The sequence below is a fragment of the Crocuta crocuta genome, unplaced genomic scaffold (genome assembly GCF_008692635.1).
Source record: "Crocuta crocuta isolate KB4526 unplaced genomic scaffold, BGI_CrCroc_1.0 scaffold235, whole genome shotgun sequence".
In the NCBI taxonomy this organism is placed as follows: Eukaryota; Metazoa; Chordata; class Mammalia; order Carnivora; family Hyaenidae; genus Crocuta; species Crocuta crocuta.
In genome coordinates this window covers 3,309,901-3,330,781 of record NW_027531285.1, presented here as the reverse complement: position 1 = coordinate 3,330,781, position 20,881 = coordinate 3,309,901, and the positions used below count along the sequence as shown (strand labels likewise).

The window sequence follows — 20,881 nt, the reverse complement described above, 5'->3', positions numbered from 1 at the left end:
GAGCGGAGTAGGCTAACGCTTAAAGGCTCTTTTTCTTTCCATTTATAATTCATTTTATCAGACAGTCTAGAAAACTTTATTGTAACTAATTAGAAAATTAAGTTTATTAGAAAGTGTACTCTACAGAAAGTGTAATGATCCTATGTTTTATTCTTTCCACTGTCTGGCTAGCCGGTGATGTCACTATGCAATACTTTTAAAGACGGTTTCAGAATGGTATAGGTTTTTTATGCTAGTGAGAGCAAGTGAAGAGGCACTCTGGTGGATCCATGTGATGAATTCTGACACATTTTCTGGACTGTTTCTTCTTGCTCCCACCTGGGCTCTAATCTGATTCCTGGGTGTTTCTACAAGGATTTCCTGCCTGGAGGGTGAATAGAATTAGCCATCCTGCTACCTTTTGGAAAAAAGGAAAAGCAGGTGCAGAATACACATATGTCTATGTGGGAAGGCCTTGGCAAAGCTGAAACTAAACCTAAGGTGCATAGGAGGCTAAATGGTACCTACTGTTTAACATTCAAGCTTCTTGGGCCTTTGAGTAGAAGCTAACTTCCTTGGGAGGTCACAGAGATGCTCTGGACTCCACGTATTTTTCAAATCATTTTGTTATTGACCTAAACTGTTATTTATTATAGGACATTGTTTAGAAGTTGGTATAACATACTTAATGAATGTATTTGTATGTCTATGTGTAAACATACTGTTTATCAGTAGAAGTAACTTACTTACCAAAAACCCCAACCTAACTTTAGGCATTAAAATGAGTTGCTTGGTGCACCAAAGTCAATTTCAGAAGTATAAAAGAATTAACCTACTTGAGAAAATGCATACCACTATCTGAACCTGGAAAATCAGCATGAAAGTGGTGAAATGCAAGCTCCTAACCATTCTTATTTAAAGTGCTTTCAATGTGCACACTACCTGAGTCATTTTACATCCAAATTTCATTTAATTCTCACAATTTTGTGATGTGTTTAGTGCCATTAACCCCGTTTCACAAATGAGAAAGATGTGATTGAGTAACTTGAAATCTGGTACCTAAGTAATTGGCCCACTTGCCTAAAATCACAGATTCTGAGTAAACTAACTTCAAAGTGTCCTGTTTGACCGTTACTTGCAAGTAAACAAACTACTATGGAAAATATTGCTACATTTGACTACTTGAAATTTAGAACTTCTGCACAAGGAAAACAGGGACAAAATCAATAGGCAAATACATCTGAAAAAATACTCACCACAAATCTGACAGTCAAAGGAAGGGTCAGTAGCTTAAGTATAAATTGATTTTTAAAAATAGAAAAATGGGCAAAAGTTTCAATTTTTTAAATTTCAGAAGACATGGAAAATGAAACAAATGAAGAAATATAGACTTTCCTAAGTAAAAAAAAAAAATTACTTTTAATCCAAAAATGGAAACAGAACACTTGTAAATAATTATATCAGTGCAAGTAAAGATTCATTCATTTATTTATTGAATATCTTCCGGATGCCCACTATGTGCCAAGCATTGTTCTAGACTTGTGATAAAACAGTAACAGACAGAAGTTTCTAACCCAGAGGGAAAACAAATAATAAGTTATTAAAAACAAATGAGAGATAATTTCAGATAGCCATAAGTAGGATGAGAAAAGTAATACAGGTTTATGGGATAGGGAGGGGTTTGGGGATAATAGGAGCTTTTCCCCCCAAGATTTTATTTTTAAGTAATATCTACACTCAACATGGGGATCAAACTCAGAGCCCTGAGATCAAGAGTCACATGCTCTACTGACAGAGCCAGCTAGGGGCCCATAATGGGATCTTCTTTAGACTGGGGATGAGAGAAAGTCTCTCTAAGGTAGTGATATTTAATTCAGACCTGAAAAATAAGAAAGAGCTAGCCATGCAAAGGCCTGAAATCAGAGAAATGATGGACAGAGACAGAAAGAGACAGCAAATTGCAGGAACAGTAACAAGGCCTTTGTGGTTGGAGAGTGGGGAGAAGAAAGAGAAGTACTTAATTTTGTTTTTACTGAAGTTGTAAAAATAACTTTTTGTTTTATTTTTGATTCTGATTTTAAACTTAAGTGAAAGTCTTCAGACACCTCTAACTTAATTGCAAGTTTCAAAATTTCAAGAATACATCGTATCCATACCTAACCTTCCTTACTTTTTGCTCCATTAAAAAAAAGGAAAAGGTAGAGACAAGGGAATCGTTTTCTATGTTCAGTACTCAATACACAACCTCTCATTTAAATACATGGTGCCATAGCTATTCGATGTGTTTATTTATTCTCTCCAAACTATAGTCTGAATTCTACTCTACTTTTGCTCTTATTCTTGTATTCAATGTTTATTTATGTATCAGCAATAACGAGATTCTAGAAACAAAGAACAAATAAGTATGGGACTCAACACCAGGTAGATATTATTTAAAGGATGTTAAATGAATGAGATATTCATAAAATACTCTCCTTAGTGTTCTTCTGTATCACTGGCTGTTGTCCTTATCTCTTTTGCTTTTTGATCCTCATATTCCTAGTTTTTATACTGGAGTGCCCTAGGGCTTAGTTTCCTTTTTCCTTTCCTTTTTTCTATCTTCACTCACATCCTTAGTTACCTCATCTAGTATTACAGCTTTGAAATCCATGTATATTCTGAAGGCAACCAAAACTCCAAACCCTGAAATTCCATATTCCAACTCCCAACTCTAAACTTGGATGTCATATTAGTTATCTACTGCTCGGTAACTAACAGTTATGCCAAATTCAGTGGCTTAAAACTAAACAGTCATTTTATTATCTGCCATAGTTTTTGGTCCAGGAAGTGAGGAGTGGCTTAGCTGTGCAGGTCTATATCTCTCATGATGCTGCAGTCAGGTATTAGGCAGGGTTGCAGTCATCTTACAGGGCTGGAGGATCCACTTCCAAGGTGGCTTACTTAAGTAAGTAATGATGCTCTTTGTTGGTGGTGGACCTTAGTTCCTCTCCATGTGAACCTCTCAAGAGGGCTACCTGAGTACCCTAATGGCATGGCTGCTGGCTTCCCCCAGGGCAAACAATCCAAGAAATCAATGCAGAAACTCAATAACTTTTATGATTTAGCCTCAGAAGTCACACACCATCACTTCTTTTTTTAAAAAATAAGATTTTTAATTTGTCATCATTAAATGTCTGAATTTTAAATAGATTCTTGGACTGGTGGCTCATATCCATCAGCTCATTCAACTTTAGCACCGGTCTCATCTCCAGTAGCTTTTCTAGAAATACTACCTTCACCATGAAGCTCCATGAGCTTTCCCAATTCAAACTTGGGCTTCTTGAGCATTTTTCCTTTTCTAACAAAGACGTCATGGAGTGGATAAATAGACTGGCAAGCTTTTTCTATGTCTTTTCTGATGCTGTCTGGAATCAATTTATTGATCACTTCTTTCAAGTCTTTTGTCTGCACCTCTCAGGTTATGATTTCCATCATCTTTTTCCGAATTTGGAGGACCTGCTGGTGCTGAGCATAAGAGGTCTTCCGAATCTGATGTGTTTTTTAGTAAAACTGACACAAAAAAGATGAAGCAAATACCCGTTGGTAGTCTTGACATCAACATGAGCCTCAATCATGGTCTGCCATTTTTTGACCATGAAGCACATTTTGTCCCGGGTAAGATCCATGCCATGGAAATTAGTCAGGCAGTTTTTGCCCTGAACATCTTCAGTAATCAGATTGAATTTCCTAAATGCAACTTCATCATTCTGCAGATACACAAAGCTTACTTCAAACACATGACCCTTGAGGACATCAGACGCAATTTTGGTTCCTTGAGTTCTCATGACTAGTATTTTTCCAATATTTCTTATATTAAACATTGCCAGTACTTTTACATCATACCAATCCTTCTTTGAAAATGGATCAACCACTTTCTTCTTGTCTCCCTTTTTGCCGCCTTTCGTAAGGCACTTGTTCTTGTCGACCGCCATGGCGCTGCTCAGGGAGCCAAAAGGCAACACACCATTACTTTTGCAGTATTCTATTGGTCAGATACACCGGTCTGGATTTAATGTGGGAGAGGATTCCACAAAGGAGTAAATCTAGGAGGTAAGGATCATTGAGGACCACGTTGGAAGCTAGCCAACCAGATGTCTAATAAGCTTTTCCGATCTTAATGTACAAGTAAAACTTCCTGATATTCCTCTTCAAAGCTGTCTTTCCATGGTCTTCTCTATCTTACATAATGGCCAGACATCCATCCAGTTGTTTGGACCAAAACACTTGGATCATATTTGACTCTCTCTTCTCATACCCCTTTGACATCTGGTCTGGACTCTCAGCTAATCCTGTTAACTAACTCTACCTTCAAAATATATCCAGATTCTAACCACTCATGTCTTCTAGCCTACTCCAAGCCACCACTATTTCTTTCCAGATTATTGTAATACCTTAGTAACTGTTTCCCTACTTACTCCCTTTAGTGTATTTTCAAAACAGAAGGATCTAATTAAAATGTAAATTAGATTATGATATTTTGTCTCCATCTCCTTTCTGACCATATTCTTAATACACTCCTCCTTGCTCACTCTATTCTAAGTAGAGTGAACTTAGTGTTCACGGAAAATGTCACCTGCCTTCCCGGTTCCAGACTTTGCACTTTTCTTTTTCTCTGCATGAAATGCTATGCCCTCAGATATCTTCATGAATTACTCCTTCTTCCTTGGATCTTTATTCAAATGTCTCTTTCAGTGAAGCTTTCTGTGGCCACCACCCTGCTTAAAAAAGTTCAATGCCTACATAGAAGTATGCCCGATACCCTTTCATGTTTTATCTTTTTTGTTAGCATTTGTCATTATCTAGTACATCTTTTACTTATTTATTTTGCTTACTGTATTTCCCCAACTAAAATATATAGTCCACTAGGAACTGTTCATTCACATCTAGAAGAGTATGAGGCATATTACAGACATGTAACACATACTTTTAGAATGAATGAAGAAACTGTGCCAGGTTCTGAAATAGGCAAAAATCAGAGATGTCACTGAGTTTACAGTATAGCGAAGGCACACATTACCAATTCTTATCAACTCGACCTCCAAAATATACTCCAGGTTATCACAAATATACATATGAAACTACAAAATGAGCTTAGAGCCATGAAGGGAATGAAAGTGTAGCAGGAGGAATCAAGAAAAGTGTTTCTAAGGAAGGGACCTTTGGGCTGAGTGCTAAAAGATGAATAGAGGGACGCCTGGCTGCCTCAGTTGGTAGATTTGTGACTCTTGATCTCAGAGTTGTGAGTTTGAGCTCCATGTTGAGTGTAGAGATTACTTAAAAATAAAATATTTTTAAAAATGAATAAAAATTGGCTAGGTAAAAAACAATGGAGTGGGGTTGGAGGAAGGAGGAGGGTACCAAAGTAGTGGAATGAGAAGGAATTCTGACAAAGAGAATATCATGTAGGGAGGGCTGAGGCTCACTGTAGGAAAGAAAAGATAGTGTACCTGGAGCCAAGAAATATTACAGACTTAAGGAAACTAAAGAAACATGATAGTTAAATACAACACAAAATTACATAATCAGGATTTGATCCTGATTTGGGAAAAAAATGATTGCTATGAAGAACAGCATTGAGACAATAAGCACAATTTGGATATTAAATAATAGTACTCAATTTAAATTTCCTGAATTTGATTACTGTATTGGAACTAAATAAGAGAATGTTTCTAAGCATGAAAAGTCATGATTATCTGCAATCTACTCTCAAATGATCTAACAACAGAAAATAATAACAGGAATATAATATGTATAATATATAATATATGTAAAGAAAGATAAAGCAAATGTGAAAAAATATTAAGAATGGCTGAATCTAAGTGAAAAAAGAAACAGGAGTTCCTACAACATTTCTAAGGATCTAAATTTTTTCAAAAAATTTTTAATTAAAATTTCATGCTAGGGGCACCTGGGTGGCTCAGTCAGATAAGCGTAGGACTTTGGCTCAGGCCATGGTCGCACAGTTCATTGGTTTGAGTCCTGTGTCAGGCTCTGTGCTGACAGTTTGGAGCCTGGAGCCTGTTTGGGTTTCTGTGCCTCCCTCTCTCTCTCTCTCTGCCTTTCCCCCACTCACACTCTGTCTCTGTTTCTGTCTCTCAGAAATGAATAAACATTAAAAAATAAAATAAAATTTCACTCTGGCTGGACCACCTGGCTGGCTCAGTCAGTAGAGCATATGACACTTGATCTTAGGGTTATAAGTTTTACCCCCATGTTGGGCATATAGACTAGTTTAAAAATAAAATCTTTAAACAAAACTTGTTTACTCTGGCTAAGATACTAGAAACTCAATTTCAGGATTATCATGGCATCCAGTTATATGAACATATTATCTAGGAATATTGAGGTAGCTATATCAGTAGAAATATGTAAACACGTTTCCCTTTGGAAAAAAAATACTAGGGTTCAAAAAAAGTTAAGAAGAGGTTCTCTCTATTTTTTAAAATATACTTTAAAAACAAAGAAAATAAAATATTACTGATGCAATCCTAAAGAAAGGCTGATTTAATGGCAAGTGGTGTAGGGAGCAATCATATAGAGGGAGGATTGGACTTGGAATTTAAAAACATGGATTCCAGTCTCCCAACAATGCCTACTGGTGAATAAATCTCTTTGAGCTATAGTCCTCTTGTTAATTTGGCATACTCATTATTTCACAAGGTAGTTGGGAAGACCAAATTAAGTGTTATTTCACTATGTAATACTATATAGGTACTCTATCAATTCAACCTAATTTTATTTTTATTTTTTTTTTAATTTTTAAAATGTTTTATTTACTTCTAGGAGAGAGAGAGAGAGAGAGAGACAGCGTGAGCAGGGGAGGGTCAGAGAGAGAGAGGGAGTCACAGACTGAAACAGGCTCCAGGCTCTGAGCTGGCAGTCAGCACAGACCCCGACGCAGGGCTCGAACCCACGAACACAGAGATCACGACCTAAGCGAAAGTCGGACGCTCAACTGACTAAGCCACCCAGGTGCCCCTATTTTGTTTTTTTAAGATTAGTTATTTTGAGAGAGTTAGAGAGGGCGAGAGAANGGGGGGGGGGGGGGGGGGGGGCTTGATTTCACCAACTGTGAGATCATGACCTGAGTGGAAATTAAGAGTGGGATGCTCAACTGACTGAGCCACCCAAGCGCCCTGATTGCAACCTAATTAAAAAAAAAAAAAAACTATGACTATCTTCCCTTATTGCCCACAAAAAATGTTCATGTAATCCAGATAGTAGGTACTCCGTTTGCAGCTTGTGTTTTCACCCATATCATTCCCAAACCAGGATTCAAAACCTCTTCATTGCTTCCAAAAGTATTCGACTCTGGTGAGAGGTATTCAATTTACCAAATATTTTCAAGGGAACCCAGGGGTTTTGTACCACACATTCCACAGCAAACAAGGGCATCAATTTTTTGTCAGCAGGCTTCTTCTCCCTGTCTTTTCTACTAAGCCTAAGACCAGCTTGGGCTTCACCTTCTTTATCTTTTCTGTCGTCTCTCTTTTCCTCCAGAACTCCCCCTTCAATCTCTCAATCTCTTCCTTTCCTTTCTTTATATGGATTAATTCTTCCAAGCATTTATTTCCAAAAAGGAAATACCACGATTACCAGGATTCTCCCTATCTTTGAAGGATACAGAGAATTATAAATAACAAATATTTTCATCTTGCTTACTTAAATTCTCGGGTCTATCAGAGAACTTTCAATTTTGTTCTGTCGATTAATCTTGTGCCAAAGCGTTGACAGACCACATCCCCTCCCCCGATGGAAAGGACAGAAATGAGATTATACCCAGAAGGGAACAAGCTTCCTCTCCTCCAAGTCCACTCATGCGCAGGCGCGGAAGGGTCACTAAGTCCCACCCAAACCGGGTATTTCCCGCCCCCAGAACCTGCGGGCCGGAAGTCGTGTTGCGGAAGAGGCGCCGGCCAGGAAGCGGGAAGACACGGCTTTCTTGGGAAGGGCTTGAGAGTTTTTTTTAGCTCTGGCGCGCTCCATAGCGGCCCAAAAGGATAAAGGGTCGGGTCAGCGAGTTGTAGGTCATGGCGCTGGCCGCGCGACTCTGGCGCTTTCTCCCTTTGGCACACGCCACTGTCCGTGAACCCTGGCTCTTAACTGGTGTTGCTGGCAGCTGGGGACGGAGGTGTATTTGGCGACTCCGCGGCTCTGAGGTACCCCCACTGCCCTGACTCCCGCTGCCCCCACTACTTGCGGGGCTTCAGGAGTCCCTTCTTCAGACGGGCGTCCCCGCGCCACCTCGGGGAATGTAGTGAACTGAGGTAGGAACTCAGGGCCAGGTGTACTAGAGCTCTCCAGGTGACTGCGACACGCCGGTCCCCTCTCTTTCGCAAGCCTACTTTCCTCTCCGAATACGAGGGTTTGGGAGGGTGGGAGGAGGTATGAGACCTGCTTACCCCTTCTCCGGAGACTCTGTCTTCCACCCGAGTTTCTTGTAAGAAAGCAGAGAACTTCAGGGGAAAGAAACCTTGACCGCTGTGAAAATATTTGCTCTTGGAGATGACTACAGCTGCATCAGTCTCCCAGGCGCTCAGTCTCCCAGACTTTGAAAAGTTTGTGGTGTGATTTTAAAAAGTTACTGCGACTCTGAAGCAGAGATTTTGTACTTTTTAAGATTTAAAGTTTTTTATTTGAGTCCTTTGCTTTATCTGCCTAATATAAAGGAAAGATGTTGAATTGTCGTCTCAGTTTTGGCTTTTCTATTATTAGACTGTTTGTGGGCCTTGATTTATCTGTCTCTGAAAGGGGACTGGAGGGTGACCGTAGTCAGTAGTGCATTTGATACATATTATTTGAACTAGATGTTTAATTAATTTGAACTCTAAAATACACATTTTTTAAAAAAGCTTATTTACTTGAGAGAGTGAGAGCGTGAGCAGGGGAAGGACAGAGAGAGAGAATCCCAAGCAAGCTCTGCATTGTCAGTGCAGAGCTGGATGTGGGGCTCAGTCTCAGGAACCCTGAGATCATGACCCAGCTGAAACCAAGAGTCAGGTGCCCCTCCATTTTCATTTTTTTTTTTTTTTAGTTAACCTCCATGCTGTTTTCTGTAGTGGCTGCACCAATTTACGTTCCCACTAACAGTGCACAAGGGTCCCCTTTTCTCCACATCCTTACCAATGCTTGTCATTTCTTGTCTTTTTGACACTACCATGCTAACAGGTCATATCTGACTGTGGTTTTGATTTGCATTTCCCTAATGACTACCTTTTCATGTACCTGTTGGTTATCGGTATGTCTTTGAAAAAAAATGTCTCTTCTGGTACTCTGCCCAATTTTTAAAATTATTTTTTGGCTGTTGAATTGTGAGAGTTCTTTATATTTTTTTGGATGTTAACCCTTATCAGATATATGATGTGCAGTTTTTTTTTTCTTTGTTAGGTTGCCTTTACATTTTTCTGATAGTTTCCGGTGCACAACTTTTTAGTTTAATGAAGTCTCACTTGTTTATTTTTGCTCTTGTTGCCTTTGCTTTTGGTGTCAAATCTAAAAAGTCATTGAGTGCCAAGACCAGTGTCAAGGAGCTTACCTTCTATGTTTTGTTATAGGAGTTTATGGTTTTAGATCTGATGTTCAAGGTTTTAGTCCATTTGACTTAATTTTTGTGTATGCTGTAATAAAACTGGTGGGCCAGTTTTATTCTTTTTCATGTGGTTGTCCAGTTTTCTGAACACCACTTCTTGAAGAGACTGTTGTTCCTCATTGTTTATTCTTGGCTCCTATATTTTAAATCTTTTGGCCTGCATATGCACAGGTTTATTTCTGAGCTATTTTGTTCCATTCATCTATGTGTCTGTAGTAGTGTGAATACTATACTGCTTTGATTACTGTAACTTTGTAATATATTTTAAAATCAGGAAGCACAATGCCTCCTGCTTTGTTGGGCTTTCTCAAGGTTGCTTTGGCTATTTGGGGTCTTCTGTGGTTTCATACAAATTTTAGGATTCTTCTGTTTCTGTGAAAACTGTGATTGGAATTTGAAATTGCCATTGAATTTGCAGATTGCTTCAGGTAGTATGGATAGTTTTACAATATTACAATCCATCAGCACAGAATATCTTTACATGTATTTGTGTCTTCCGTTTCTTTCATCAGTGTCTTATGGTTTTTAGTGTACAGCTCTTTCACTTTCTTGGTTAAATTTATTCCTAGGTATTCTTTTTAACTAGAAATAGAATTGTTTTCTTTTTCTCATAGTTCATTATTAGTATATATAAATATGGCAGACTTTTGTGTATTGATTTTGTATCTTGTTGCTTTACGGAATTTATTATTTTCAACAGTTTTTTGATGAGGTCTTTAGGGTTTTCTATATGTAATACCATGTTACTGCAAATTTACTTCTTTCCGATTTGGATACCTTTCCTTTCATTCCTTCCTTTTTCTTTTCTTTCTTTTTTCCTCCCCTAATTGCTTTAGCCAGGATTTCTAATACTGTGTTGAATAAAAGTGGTGAGAGTGGACATTCTTATCTTGATTCTCATTTTAGAAGAAAATTTTTGTCTTTTCACCATTGGGTATATTATCTGTGGACTTGTCATATATTGTCTTTATTATGTTGAGGTATATTCCCTCTGTACCTACTTTATTGAGAATTTTATTGTGAATAAATATTGAATTTTTGTCAGATACTTTTTGTGTATCTGTTGAGTTAATCATGGGATTTGGGGACTTCGTTTTGTTGTGTCACCCTCATTGATTTGTAGATGTTGAGTCATCTTGCATCCCTAGAATAAAACCCACTTAATCATGATGTATTATCTTTTCAATGAATTTTTAAAATTTATTTATTTATTTATTTGGAGAAAGAATGTGAGAGCACACACAGGGGTAGGGCAGAGAGAGAGGGAGAGAGAGAATCCCAAGCAGGCTCCTATTAGATCACAAGATCATGGCCTGAGCTAAAATCAAGAATTGAATGCTTAACCAACTGAGCTAACCAGGTGCCCCTCAATGGATTTTTAAAAAATTTTAATTGTAGTGTTAACATACAATGTTACATTCATTTCAGGTGTACAGTATAGTGATTCAGCAATTTCACAAATTATTCACTGCTCCTGGAGAGTAAGTGTACTCTTAATCCCCTTCACCTGTTTCACTCCTCCCTCCACCTAACTCCCATCTGGTAACCATCTGTTTGCTCTCTATAGTTGAGTCTTTTATTTGTTTGTTTCTTGCTTTGGTCCATTTGTGTTGTTTCTTAACTTCTACATATGTGTGAAATCATTGTTATTTGTTTTTCTTTGACTTATTCTTCTTACCATTATACCCTACAGCCATCCTTTTTGTTGTAAATTCCAAGATTTCATTTTTTAAGCACGAATAATATTCCATTGCATCTGTACCACATCTTTATCCATTTTCTATCAATGGACACTTGAGTGCTTCATTAATTTGGCTCTTGTAAATAATGCTGCAATATCATTTGTTCTTTTAAATTAGTGTTTTTATAATCTTTAGGTAAATACCCCAGAGTGCAATTGATGGATCATAGGATAATTCTATTTAAAAAAATTTTTTTAAGGAACCACAGCTCCTGGGTGGCTCAGTTGGTTAAGCATACAACTCTTGATCTCAGCTCAGGTCTTGATCTCAGGTTGTGAGTTCAAGCCCCATATTGGGCTCTGTGCTGGCCATGAAGCCTAATTAAACTTTTTGAGGAACCTCCATACTGTTTTTTTTTTTTTAATTTTTTTTAATGTTTTATTTATTTCTAGGAGAGCGAGACAGAGACAGCATGAGCAGGGGAGGGTCAGAGAGAGAGGGAGTCACAGATTGAAATAGGCTCCAGGCTCTGAGCTGGCAGTCAGCACAGAGCCCGACGCGGGGCTCGAACCCACGAACCGCGAGATCATGACCTAAGCGAAAGTCGGACACTTAACCGACTAAGCCACCCAGGCGCCCCACCTCCATACTGTTTTTAACAGTGGCTGCAAAAGTTTGCATAACCACACCAACAGTGCGTGAGAATACCTTTTTCTCCCCACCCTTGCTTGTTGTTTCTTGGGTTTTTTATTTTAGCCATTTGGACAGGTGTGAGGTGATATCTTAATGTGATTTTGATTTGCATTTCCCTGATGCTGAGTGATGTTGATTGTCCTTTCATGTGTCTGTTGGGTTCTGTATGCCTTCTTTGGAGAAATGTCTTTTCATGGCTTCTGCCCATTTTTAAGTTGGATTATTTTTTGGGTGTTGAGTTGTAGAAGTTCTTTATATATTTTGGATACTAACCCTTTTTGTCAGATATGCCATTTGTAAATATCTTCTCCCATTCAGGTTGTCTTTGAGTTCTGTTGGTTTCCTTTCCTGTGCAGAGGTTTTTTATTTTGATGCAGTCCCAATAGCCTATTTTTGCTTGTTTCCCTTGCTTCAGGAGACATTAAGAAAAATGATGTGGAGGCCTCTGCTTGGCTCAGTCTGTAGACCTTCAACTCTTGATCTCAGAGTCATGAGTTCAGTCCCCACATTGGGCATGGAGCTTGCTTAAAAATAAACAAATACAGTATTAAAAAAAAAGGAAAAATGTTGTTACAGCTGATGCTAGAGAAATTACTGCCTGTGTTCTCTTCTAGGATTTCTATGGTTTCAGATCTCACATTTAGGTCCTTGACCCATTTTGAGTTTATTTTTGTGTATTGTGTAAAAAAGTGGTCAAGTTTAATTCTTTTGCATGTTTCTGTCCAGTTTTCCCAACACCATTGTTGAAGAGACTGTCTTTTACCCGTTGTGTATTCTTGCCTCCTTTGTCAAAGATGAATTGACCATATAAATGTGGATTTATTTCTGGGCTCTCTATTATGTTTTTTCCATTGATCTATCTGTTTATCAGCAATTACTGTACTGTCTTGATTACTACAGCTTTGTAATATAACTTGAAATCTAGAATTGTGATACCTCCAGTTTTGTTTTTCTTTTTCATGATTGCTTTGGCTATCCAGGGTCTTTTATGGTTCCAGACACATTTTAGGATTGTTTTTTACAGTTTTGAGGAAAATCCTGTTGATATTTTTGTTAGAGATTACATTAAATCTATAGCTTGCTTGGGGTAGTATGAACATTTTTAACTATATTTGTTTTTCTCATCCATGAGCATGGAATGTCTTTTCATTTGTTCATGTTGTCTTCAGTTTCTTTCATCAGTGTTTTATAGTTTTCAGAGTACAGGTCTTTTACTTCCTTGGTTAAATTCATTTATAGGTATTTTATTCTTTTTGATGCAATTGTAAATGGGATTATTTTCTTAATTTCTCTTCTTCGTTATTAGTGTATAGAAATACAATGGGTTTCTGTACATTGATTTTATATACTGTAGTTTCGTATACTGCAATAACTGAATTCATTTGTCAGTTCTGGTAGCTTTTTATTGGCAGCTTTAGGGTTTTTTTTGAATATAGTAGCATGTCATTGGCAAAGAGTGAAAGTTTTATCTCTTCCTTACCAGTCTTGGTATCTTTTATTCCTTTCTCTTGTCTGATTGCTATGGCTATGACTTCCAGTACTGTGTTGAATAAAAGTGGTGAGAGTGGACATCCTTGTCTTGTTTCTAACCTTAGGGGAAAAGCTCTCAATTTTTCCCCATTGAGTAATGATGTTATTTGTGAGTTTTTCATTATATGGCCTTTATTATACTAAGACATATTCCCACTACACCTACTTTATGGAGTGCTTGGATCATGAATGGATATTGTATTTTGTGAAATGTTTTTTTTTCCATCTGTTGAAATGATCATTTGGTTTTCATCCTTTCTCTTACTGATATAATGTACCAAATTGGATGATTCACAGATATTGAACCATCTTTGCATCTTGGGAATAAATTTCACTTGATTGTGATGAGGTCCCCCCCATGTTTTTTTTTATTCAAATTGCTAATATTGTGTTGAGGATATTTGCATCTGTGTTCACCAGAGATCTTTAGCCTGGAGTTTTCTTTTGTTGTATCTGGTTTTGGTATCTGGGTAAAAGTGCTGGCCTCATAGAATGAATTTGGAAGTTTTTATTTCTCTTGTACGTTTTGGAAAAGTTTGAGAAGAATAGATGTTAACTCTTTTCTAAATGTTGGGTAGATTTCATCTATGAAACCATCTGGTCTTGGGCTTTTGTTTGTTTGGCATTTTTTGATTAGTGATTCAGTTTGATTCTTGATAATTGGTCTGTTCAGATTTTCTGTTTATTGAATTTTGAGAGACTATATTCATTTCTTCTGAGTTGTCTAGTTTGTGGGCATATGATTTTTCTTAATCTTTTTAAGTCCTTTGTATTTCTAAGGCATCAGTTCTCTTTCAGTTCTGATTTTTTAAAAAACACTTTTTTAATGTTTGTTTATTTTTGAGAGAGAGACAGAGTGCAGTGGGGTAGGAACAGAGAGAGAGGGAGACACAGAATCCGAAGCAGGCTCCAGGCTCTGAGCTGTCAGCACAGAGCCCTGTGTGGGGCTTGAACTCACGAGTCGTGAGACCATGACCTGAGCTGAAGTAAGACGTTCAGTTGACTGAGCCACCCCGGTGCCTCTGTTTTACTTTTCAAAATGCCACCTGTTTATTTCATTGATTTCTTCTGTTTAGTCTCGATTTCATTTATTTCTCCTCTGATCTTTGTTATTTCTTTTACTAACTTTCACTTTTTTTTTTTTTAAGCTCTTTGAGAGATAAAATTAGGTTATATATTAGGAGGGGTTTTTTTGTTGTTGGGTTTTTTTTTTTTAATGTAGGCATAGAGTGCTTTGAACTTTCCTCTTAGATCTGCTTTTGCTTCATCCCGTAAATTTTCATATGTTGTATCTCCACTTGCACTTGCTTCAAAGTATTTTCAAATTTTTCTTTTCATATCTTCTTTGCCTATTGGTTGTTCAGTGGCATGATGTTTAATCTCCACATATACATGAATTTTCCAGTTTTCTTTTTGTAATTTATTTCTAGTTTTATACCATTATGTTTGGAAAAGATGCCTGATACGATTTCAGTTTTCTTAAGTTTATTAAGACTTATTTTGTAGCCTAACATATGATCTGTCTTCAATAATGTTCCATTGAGAAGAATATTCTGTTTTTTGAGATGGAATGTTCTGTATGTGTTAAGTCCATCTGGTCTGATATGTTGGTGATATTTTTTAATTGCTATTCTGTCTGCGTGATCTACATCTCACTGATGAAAGTGGAGATTGAAGTCCCTTACTATTACTATATTGCTGTTTGTCTCTTGGGTTTGTTAATATTTTTTTTATATATTTAGGTGCATAAATATTTACAAGTATTATATCTTTTTGGATTGAGCGCTTTATTATTTTGTAATGACTTTGTCTCTTAGTATACTCTTTGTCTTAACGTCTACTTTATTTCGTGTAAGTGTAGCCACTCCAGCTTTCTTTTAGTTCGTATTTGCATGGAATATCTTTTTCCACCCTCCACTTTCAGTTTGTGTCCTTAAAGATGAAGTGTGCCTCTTATAGGCAGCAGCTTTTGTAGTCTGATTTAAAAAAAAATTTTTTTTTAATGTTTGTTTCTGAGAGAGCAAGACACAGTGCACGAGTGGGGGAGGGGCAGAGAGAGAGAGACAGAATCTGAAGCAGGTTCCAGGCTCTGAACTCTCAGCACAGAGCCCAATGTGGGCCTTGAGCTCACGAACCACAAGATCATAAACTGAGCCAAAGTCAGATGCTTAACCAACTGAACCACCCAAGTGCCCCTTGTTTTGTTTTTTTATCTATTCATCTACTGTGTTTTGATTGGAGAATTTGGTCTATTAACATTTAAAAGTATGAATTTACTATTGCTATTCTTGTTGTTGTGTGGCTGTTTTGTAATTCCTTTGTTGCTTTCTTCTCTTGCTCTCAGCCTTTGTGATTGATGATTTTTTTTAGTGGTATGCCTAGAATACTTTCTTTGGTGTGTGTTTATTGGTTTTTGCTTTGTAGTTACCACGAGTTTTAAGAGTTGTGATAGCTATCTTATTCTGACAGTCCTGAGATCCACCAAGCAGGAGCAGGAAAAAAGGAGAGGAGTGGTGAGGGTAATGAGTTGGGCAGGGAAGAGCCCCTGGCTGGCTGCCAGAAGATGGTGGCAGGAGGAAGTCCAAGTGTCACCTCAGCTCAACCCAAGGAGCAGGTGCCTGGGATCTGAGCGCCTTGATTAACAATAATGACTGGAGCACATCTTACAAGTTATAAGTTACAGGAGAGTTGCCAGAGAGTACAACAATCATGTCTCTACTCTGTCCCCACTCCTGGCCCTTGGAGACCCTCACATTGCCCTGTGCTGGAAGTGGCAGGAGGAAACTCCAGAATGAAAAGCAAGAAAGGTGTTGTTTCAGCATTGAATAGTGAGATGGAGAATCATGACAACATGTACATTCCCCTGGACCTTTCCTCTGCTGGTGCAGGCAAGAGAAGGCAAAGGGGAACCTGCTCAAGGAACCTGTTCAGATTCTCTGTGATTGTCTATATGAGCACTGATACAATGCCTATCCTTCAGAGCAAGGAAAAGCATTACTGTTCCAACAAACACGCCTGTCTCCACTGCATGTTTATAACTGATTTATCATCACCTACTTCAGGCTCCTGATTGATGTGCTGAGAAAAGATGGCAAAGATCCAAGTCAGTTCACAGTTTTCTGCCGTGGGGCCAGAATTTCTGAAGTGAGCTTTGCTGGAGTCAGCAATGTGCATCAAAAACTTCATACCAGCTCTAGAGGAGAGCCCGTTTCTTTCCTGTACAGCTGGACCAAACCCAGCCCCAGGAGGCCACAGTTCCCCAAGCCATCATCCCCAGGATCAATAGGCTCATCCATCAATGATTTGTCATATCATTGTAACTGCATTGAAAAACATACCTTTCTTTCTCTGCCAGCCAGTTGCTATTGGGCAGAACACAGATATACAGCAGATAACAGCCAGCAGTTTTACAGATTACAGCCTGCAGCCAGCACTTCATTTGCCAAAAGGACACATGTAAATCCAGACAAAGTACATATATACAGAGTGGTCTTTTCAACACTTCTCCCCCTACTGCACTTGACCTCAACTAGGATTTTAGTGGATTTCAGCTTCCAGTGGATGTTGCATTCAAATGGGCTGGAAAGGCAGAGTTTTGCTTTAGGCAAAACTTATAGCTTAACTCTTTTTCAGACAAAACAGTTTTCACAAATGTTATGATTTCTGGGGTGATGAGAAAAGATACACTGCATTATTTTACATATATATGTATGTATGTATATTTTCTAATTTATTTTGAGAGAGAGAGAGAGCATGCATGCATGCCTGCAAGCGAGGGAAGAACAGAGAGACAGAAAGAGAGACTCCAAGCAGGATCTGCACTACCAGCACAGAGCCCGATGCAGGGCTCAATCTTAGGAACCATGAGATCATGACCTGAACCGAAATCAAGAGTCAGATGCTTAACCAACTGAGCCACCCAGGTGTCCCTATTTTATATATTTTTAAATTAATTGCACATGGGATTGCTGAAATGAAGCTTTTTAAAAAAAATTTTTTTTAATGTTTTGTTTATTTCTGAGAGAGAGACAGTGTGAGCGGGGGGGGGGTCAGAGAGGGAGACACAGAATCCGAAGTCAGCACAGACCCCAGCGCGGAGCTCGAACCCACGAACTGTAAGATCATGACCTAAGCTGCAGTTGGACACTTAACTGACTGAGCCACAGGCGCCCCTGGAGCTTGTCAGTGAGATGTTGTCAATGGAAGTTAATCCCAAGAACTATAAACTCAAAGCTACTATAGAAACAAAGGATTTTTTTTTATGTTGCTTGGTAGATTATTCATAATGTAAGATGATTCCCAAAATCAGGTGATTTCATTTTTCCCTTTCCCTTTCTTTGTTTTTTCAGACTACAATACTTAGAGAACTTCTAGCACCTTCTCATTTTCATGTGGAATAGGATGACCACATACTAATAAATTTTCAGGTTTTTTCCAAATAAGTATGAATCTTGATTGATGCTTTTTTCCATGACAAAATGAAGTATTTTTCTAAAAAAAAAAAGTTATAACAGTCTGAAGTTGAGAGCCACTTAAGTCAGAATGTATTCTAAAGACTTGTAAAAGTTTATTTCTTTAAGTAATCTCTATACCCAATGGGGGTTCACACTCATGACCCTGAGATCAAGAGTCACATGCTTCTCTGATTGAGCCAGCCAGGTGCCCCTAGAATGTATTCTAAGGTTTTATATTTTTACTCTCCCTTCCATGTTTTGTGTTTTCAATGTCATGATGTCATGATTTATTTTTCATTTTGTGTATTGCTCAACAGATTAATGAATTTACAGTTATTTTTACTTTCATACTTTAACCTTCTTACTAGCTTTATAAGTGATTAACTAGCACCTTTACAACATTTGATTATTCTGTATTTTACTATATTTGCCTTTACTAATGAGATTTATACAGTTGATCTTTGAACAACTTGGGGGTTATGGACAGCAACTCCCTCTCCCATGCAGATGAAATCTGTATAACTTTTGACTAGACAAAAACTTAATTACTACCAGCTTACTAGGAAGCCTTAATAACATAAAGAACTAACATATTTTATATGTTATTATAATTTTTATAACATTCTTATGTTTTTATAGTAAAGCAAGCTGGAGAAAAGAGAATGTTATTGAGAAAATTATAAGAAGAGTAAATACATTTACAGTACCATACTGTAAAATATCTGGGTATAACTGGACCCATGCAGTTCAAACCCTTTTGTCCAAACCTTGTTCAAGAGTTAATTGTATTCTCATACTTTCCTGTTACTAATTAGCACTTTTGTTTCAGATTAAAGAAGACTCCTTAAGATTACCTGTAAAACTGGTCTTGTAGTGATGACTTACTTTGGTTTTGCTTGTCTGAAAAACTCTCTTATTTTTCCTTCAATTCTGAAGAACAACTTTGGTATTCTTGATTGACAATTTTTTCTTCTTCTGCCACTTTGAATATGTGCCACTTCCTTTTGATTTGCAAAGTTTCTTCTGAAATACATGTTCATTCTTGTGTTAAGGGTTTCCTTTGTATGTAACAAATTGCTTTTCTTTTTGCCACTTTTAAGATACTTTAGTAATAATATGTCTTGGTGTGGGTGTCTTTGGGCTCATCCTATTTGTAATTTTGTGCTCTCTTTATCTGGAAATCTGTTTTCTTCCCCAGTCTAGTGAAATTTTCAGCCTTTTCTTTCTTCAAATAAGTTTTCTTCCCCTTTCTCTTCTCCTGGGACACCTATAATATGAATGTTGGTATGCTTGATATTGTCTCATTGGTCCCTTAAGCTGTCTTCACTCTTTTTCATTCCTTTTTGCTGCACTAATTGGATGAATTACACTGCCCTGTCTTCAAGTTCGTGGATACTTTCTTCTACTCCATCTAGGCTTCTGTTGAATCTTTCAGTTACATTTTTTAGTGCAGTTATTGTCTTCTTCAGCTCTATGACTTCTCTTTGGTACTTTCCTGTGTTTTATGTCTCTTTTTCAAAATTCATTTTTCATTCTTATTAACTTGGTAAGCACCTTTATGACCATTATTTTGCGCTGTTTGTCAGGTAATTCACTTATTTCTGTTTCATTAAGGTCTTTTTCTGGGATTTTACGTTCTTTTGTTTGTAGTGTAATTCTTCTGTTTTTCCCCCACTTGACTCTGCAATTTTTATGGATTAGCTAAAACAGCTATCACTTCCATTCTTGAAGGAATGGCTTCTGTAGGAGAAGCCATTCTAGCTTTATTTAATCCAGCCCTAGCTCTTTACTGTCTCTCAAACCTTTGTGATTATCCAGGCAGCTTTATTCTTACTGGCTCCCAGTAGTTGAGATTGTGGCAAGACCTGTCACTGTCCTACCTAAGGATCTCAGTCAGTACCTAGAGTCAAATGGATTGGAAGCCAGACTCTAGGGCAGTAGCTTTTAAAGTATGCAAATATCGCTTTTTCAGGGGGAAGACTGGGAGTTGGGCTTTCTGTCTGCTTCCTTTTTTATTGAGCCCTGGAGTGATAGCTAGTTAATAACTGTTTTTTTGTTTGTTACCATTCCATTGAACCCTTGAGCACAAGCCTTGCTGACCCCCAGAGCCAGGCTGTCAGGGTTTGTAGGGTGCCTAGTGGGCTATATTTCTATTTCCTCTGTGTTTCAGCTGAAAAAAAATCTGTGAGTCAGATGCCTACACAAGCTGTTTTCTTCAAGACACTGACAGTCTAGGATGGGACAGAGAGAGAATGTGAAAATGGTGCCTACCAACCAGCCTCCCTAGTCTTTGGTTGACCCCCAGATGTGTGTTTAATTAGAAGCCTGTTACTCAGGTCATAGCTATAAAGATCTGCCAATAGGTCTCTTTAGCAGAACACCTGGGGATTTGTTTTGATTTGCTATGCCTGGTGGTTGTGGAGGTGGTGGTGGTGGGGGTTGGGGAAAGCCTAAGAACTGTTTTAGTATTTGTTAAAATCCTATTATTCCCACTAATGTAAGCCCCATTGGCCACCAGAGCCAAGCAATCAAGGGCATCCCTTGAGTGGAAGCTGCAAAAGAAGCTGGGGTACTAGAAGTGTACATATATTTTTCAGTTGATTCCAGTGACCTGGAGCACAGCAGAGGGAGAACACGATGATTGCACCTATCCTCTGAGGACTCTGGAGGAAATTGTCGTAGGCCTTTAGATATGTGTTAAATTAAATGCTTGCCCTTTGGGCTGAAGTTTTAAGATACACAAGTAAGCCTTTTTCACAGAAGTGCGGTCATTTCTTAATTAGTTGCATTTGTGTTAGGCTCTGGGGTGGGTGAATTTGCACAAATCCTTTAAGAACTGTTTTTGGTTCCCTGTGTATAGTTTTGTAGGTTTTATGGACTTGTGCTCTACTTACTTTCTAAGCTAGGTGTTTGGA

At 38.0% G+C, this 20,881-nt stretch overlaps 1 protein-coding gene and 2 pseudogenes across 3 annotated transcripts in view; 2 read left to right on the top strand and 1 right to left on the bottom strand.

Annotated features, from left to right (window-relative positions):
* Positions 1-3,159: 3,159 nt before the first annotated feature.
* LOC144237604 (small ribosomal subunit protein eS1 pseudogene) lies at positions 3,160-3,950 on the bottom strand (annotated as a pseudogene).
* Positions 3,951-7,924: 3,974 nt separating this feature from the next.
* Positions 7,925-20,881, top strand: part of RMDN1 (regulator of microtubule dynamics 1) — a 51,026-nt gene continuing 38,069 nt past the window's right edge. For 2 of the 3 annotated variants that reach the window (XM_077771297.1, XM_077771296.1), the window contains exon 1: positions 7,925-8,177. In XM_077771297.1, coding sequence (XP_077627423.1) covers positions 8,049-8,177 — 129 coding nt within the window. In that variant the 5' untranslated portion in view covers positions 7,925-8,048. Of the gene's footprint in view, positions 8,286-20,881 lie in introns of all 3 variants that reach the window. The other variant, XM_077771298.1, reaches the window with a different exon arrangement.
* LOC144237627 (homeobox protein TGIF1 pseudogene) lies at positions 16,304-17,129 on the top strand (annotated as a pseudogene).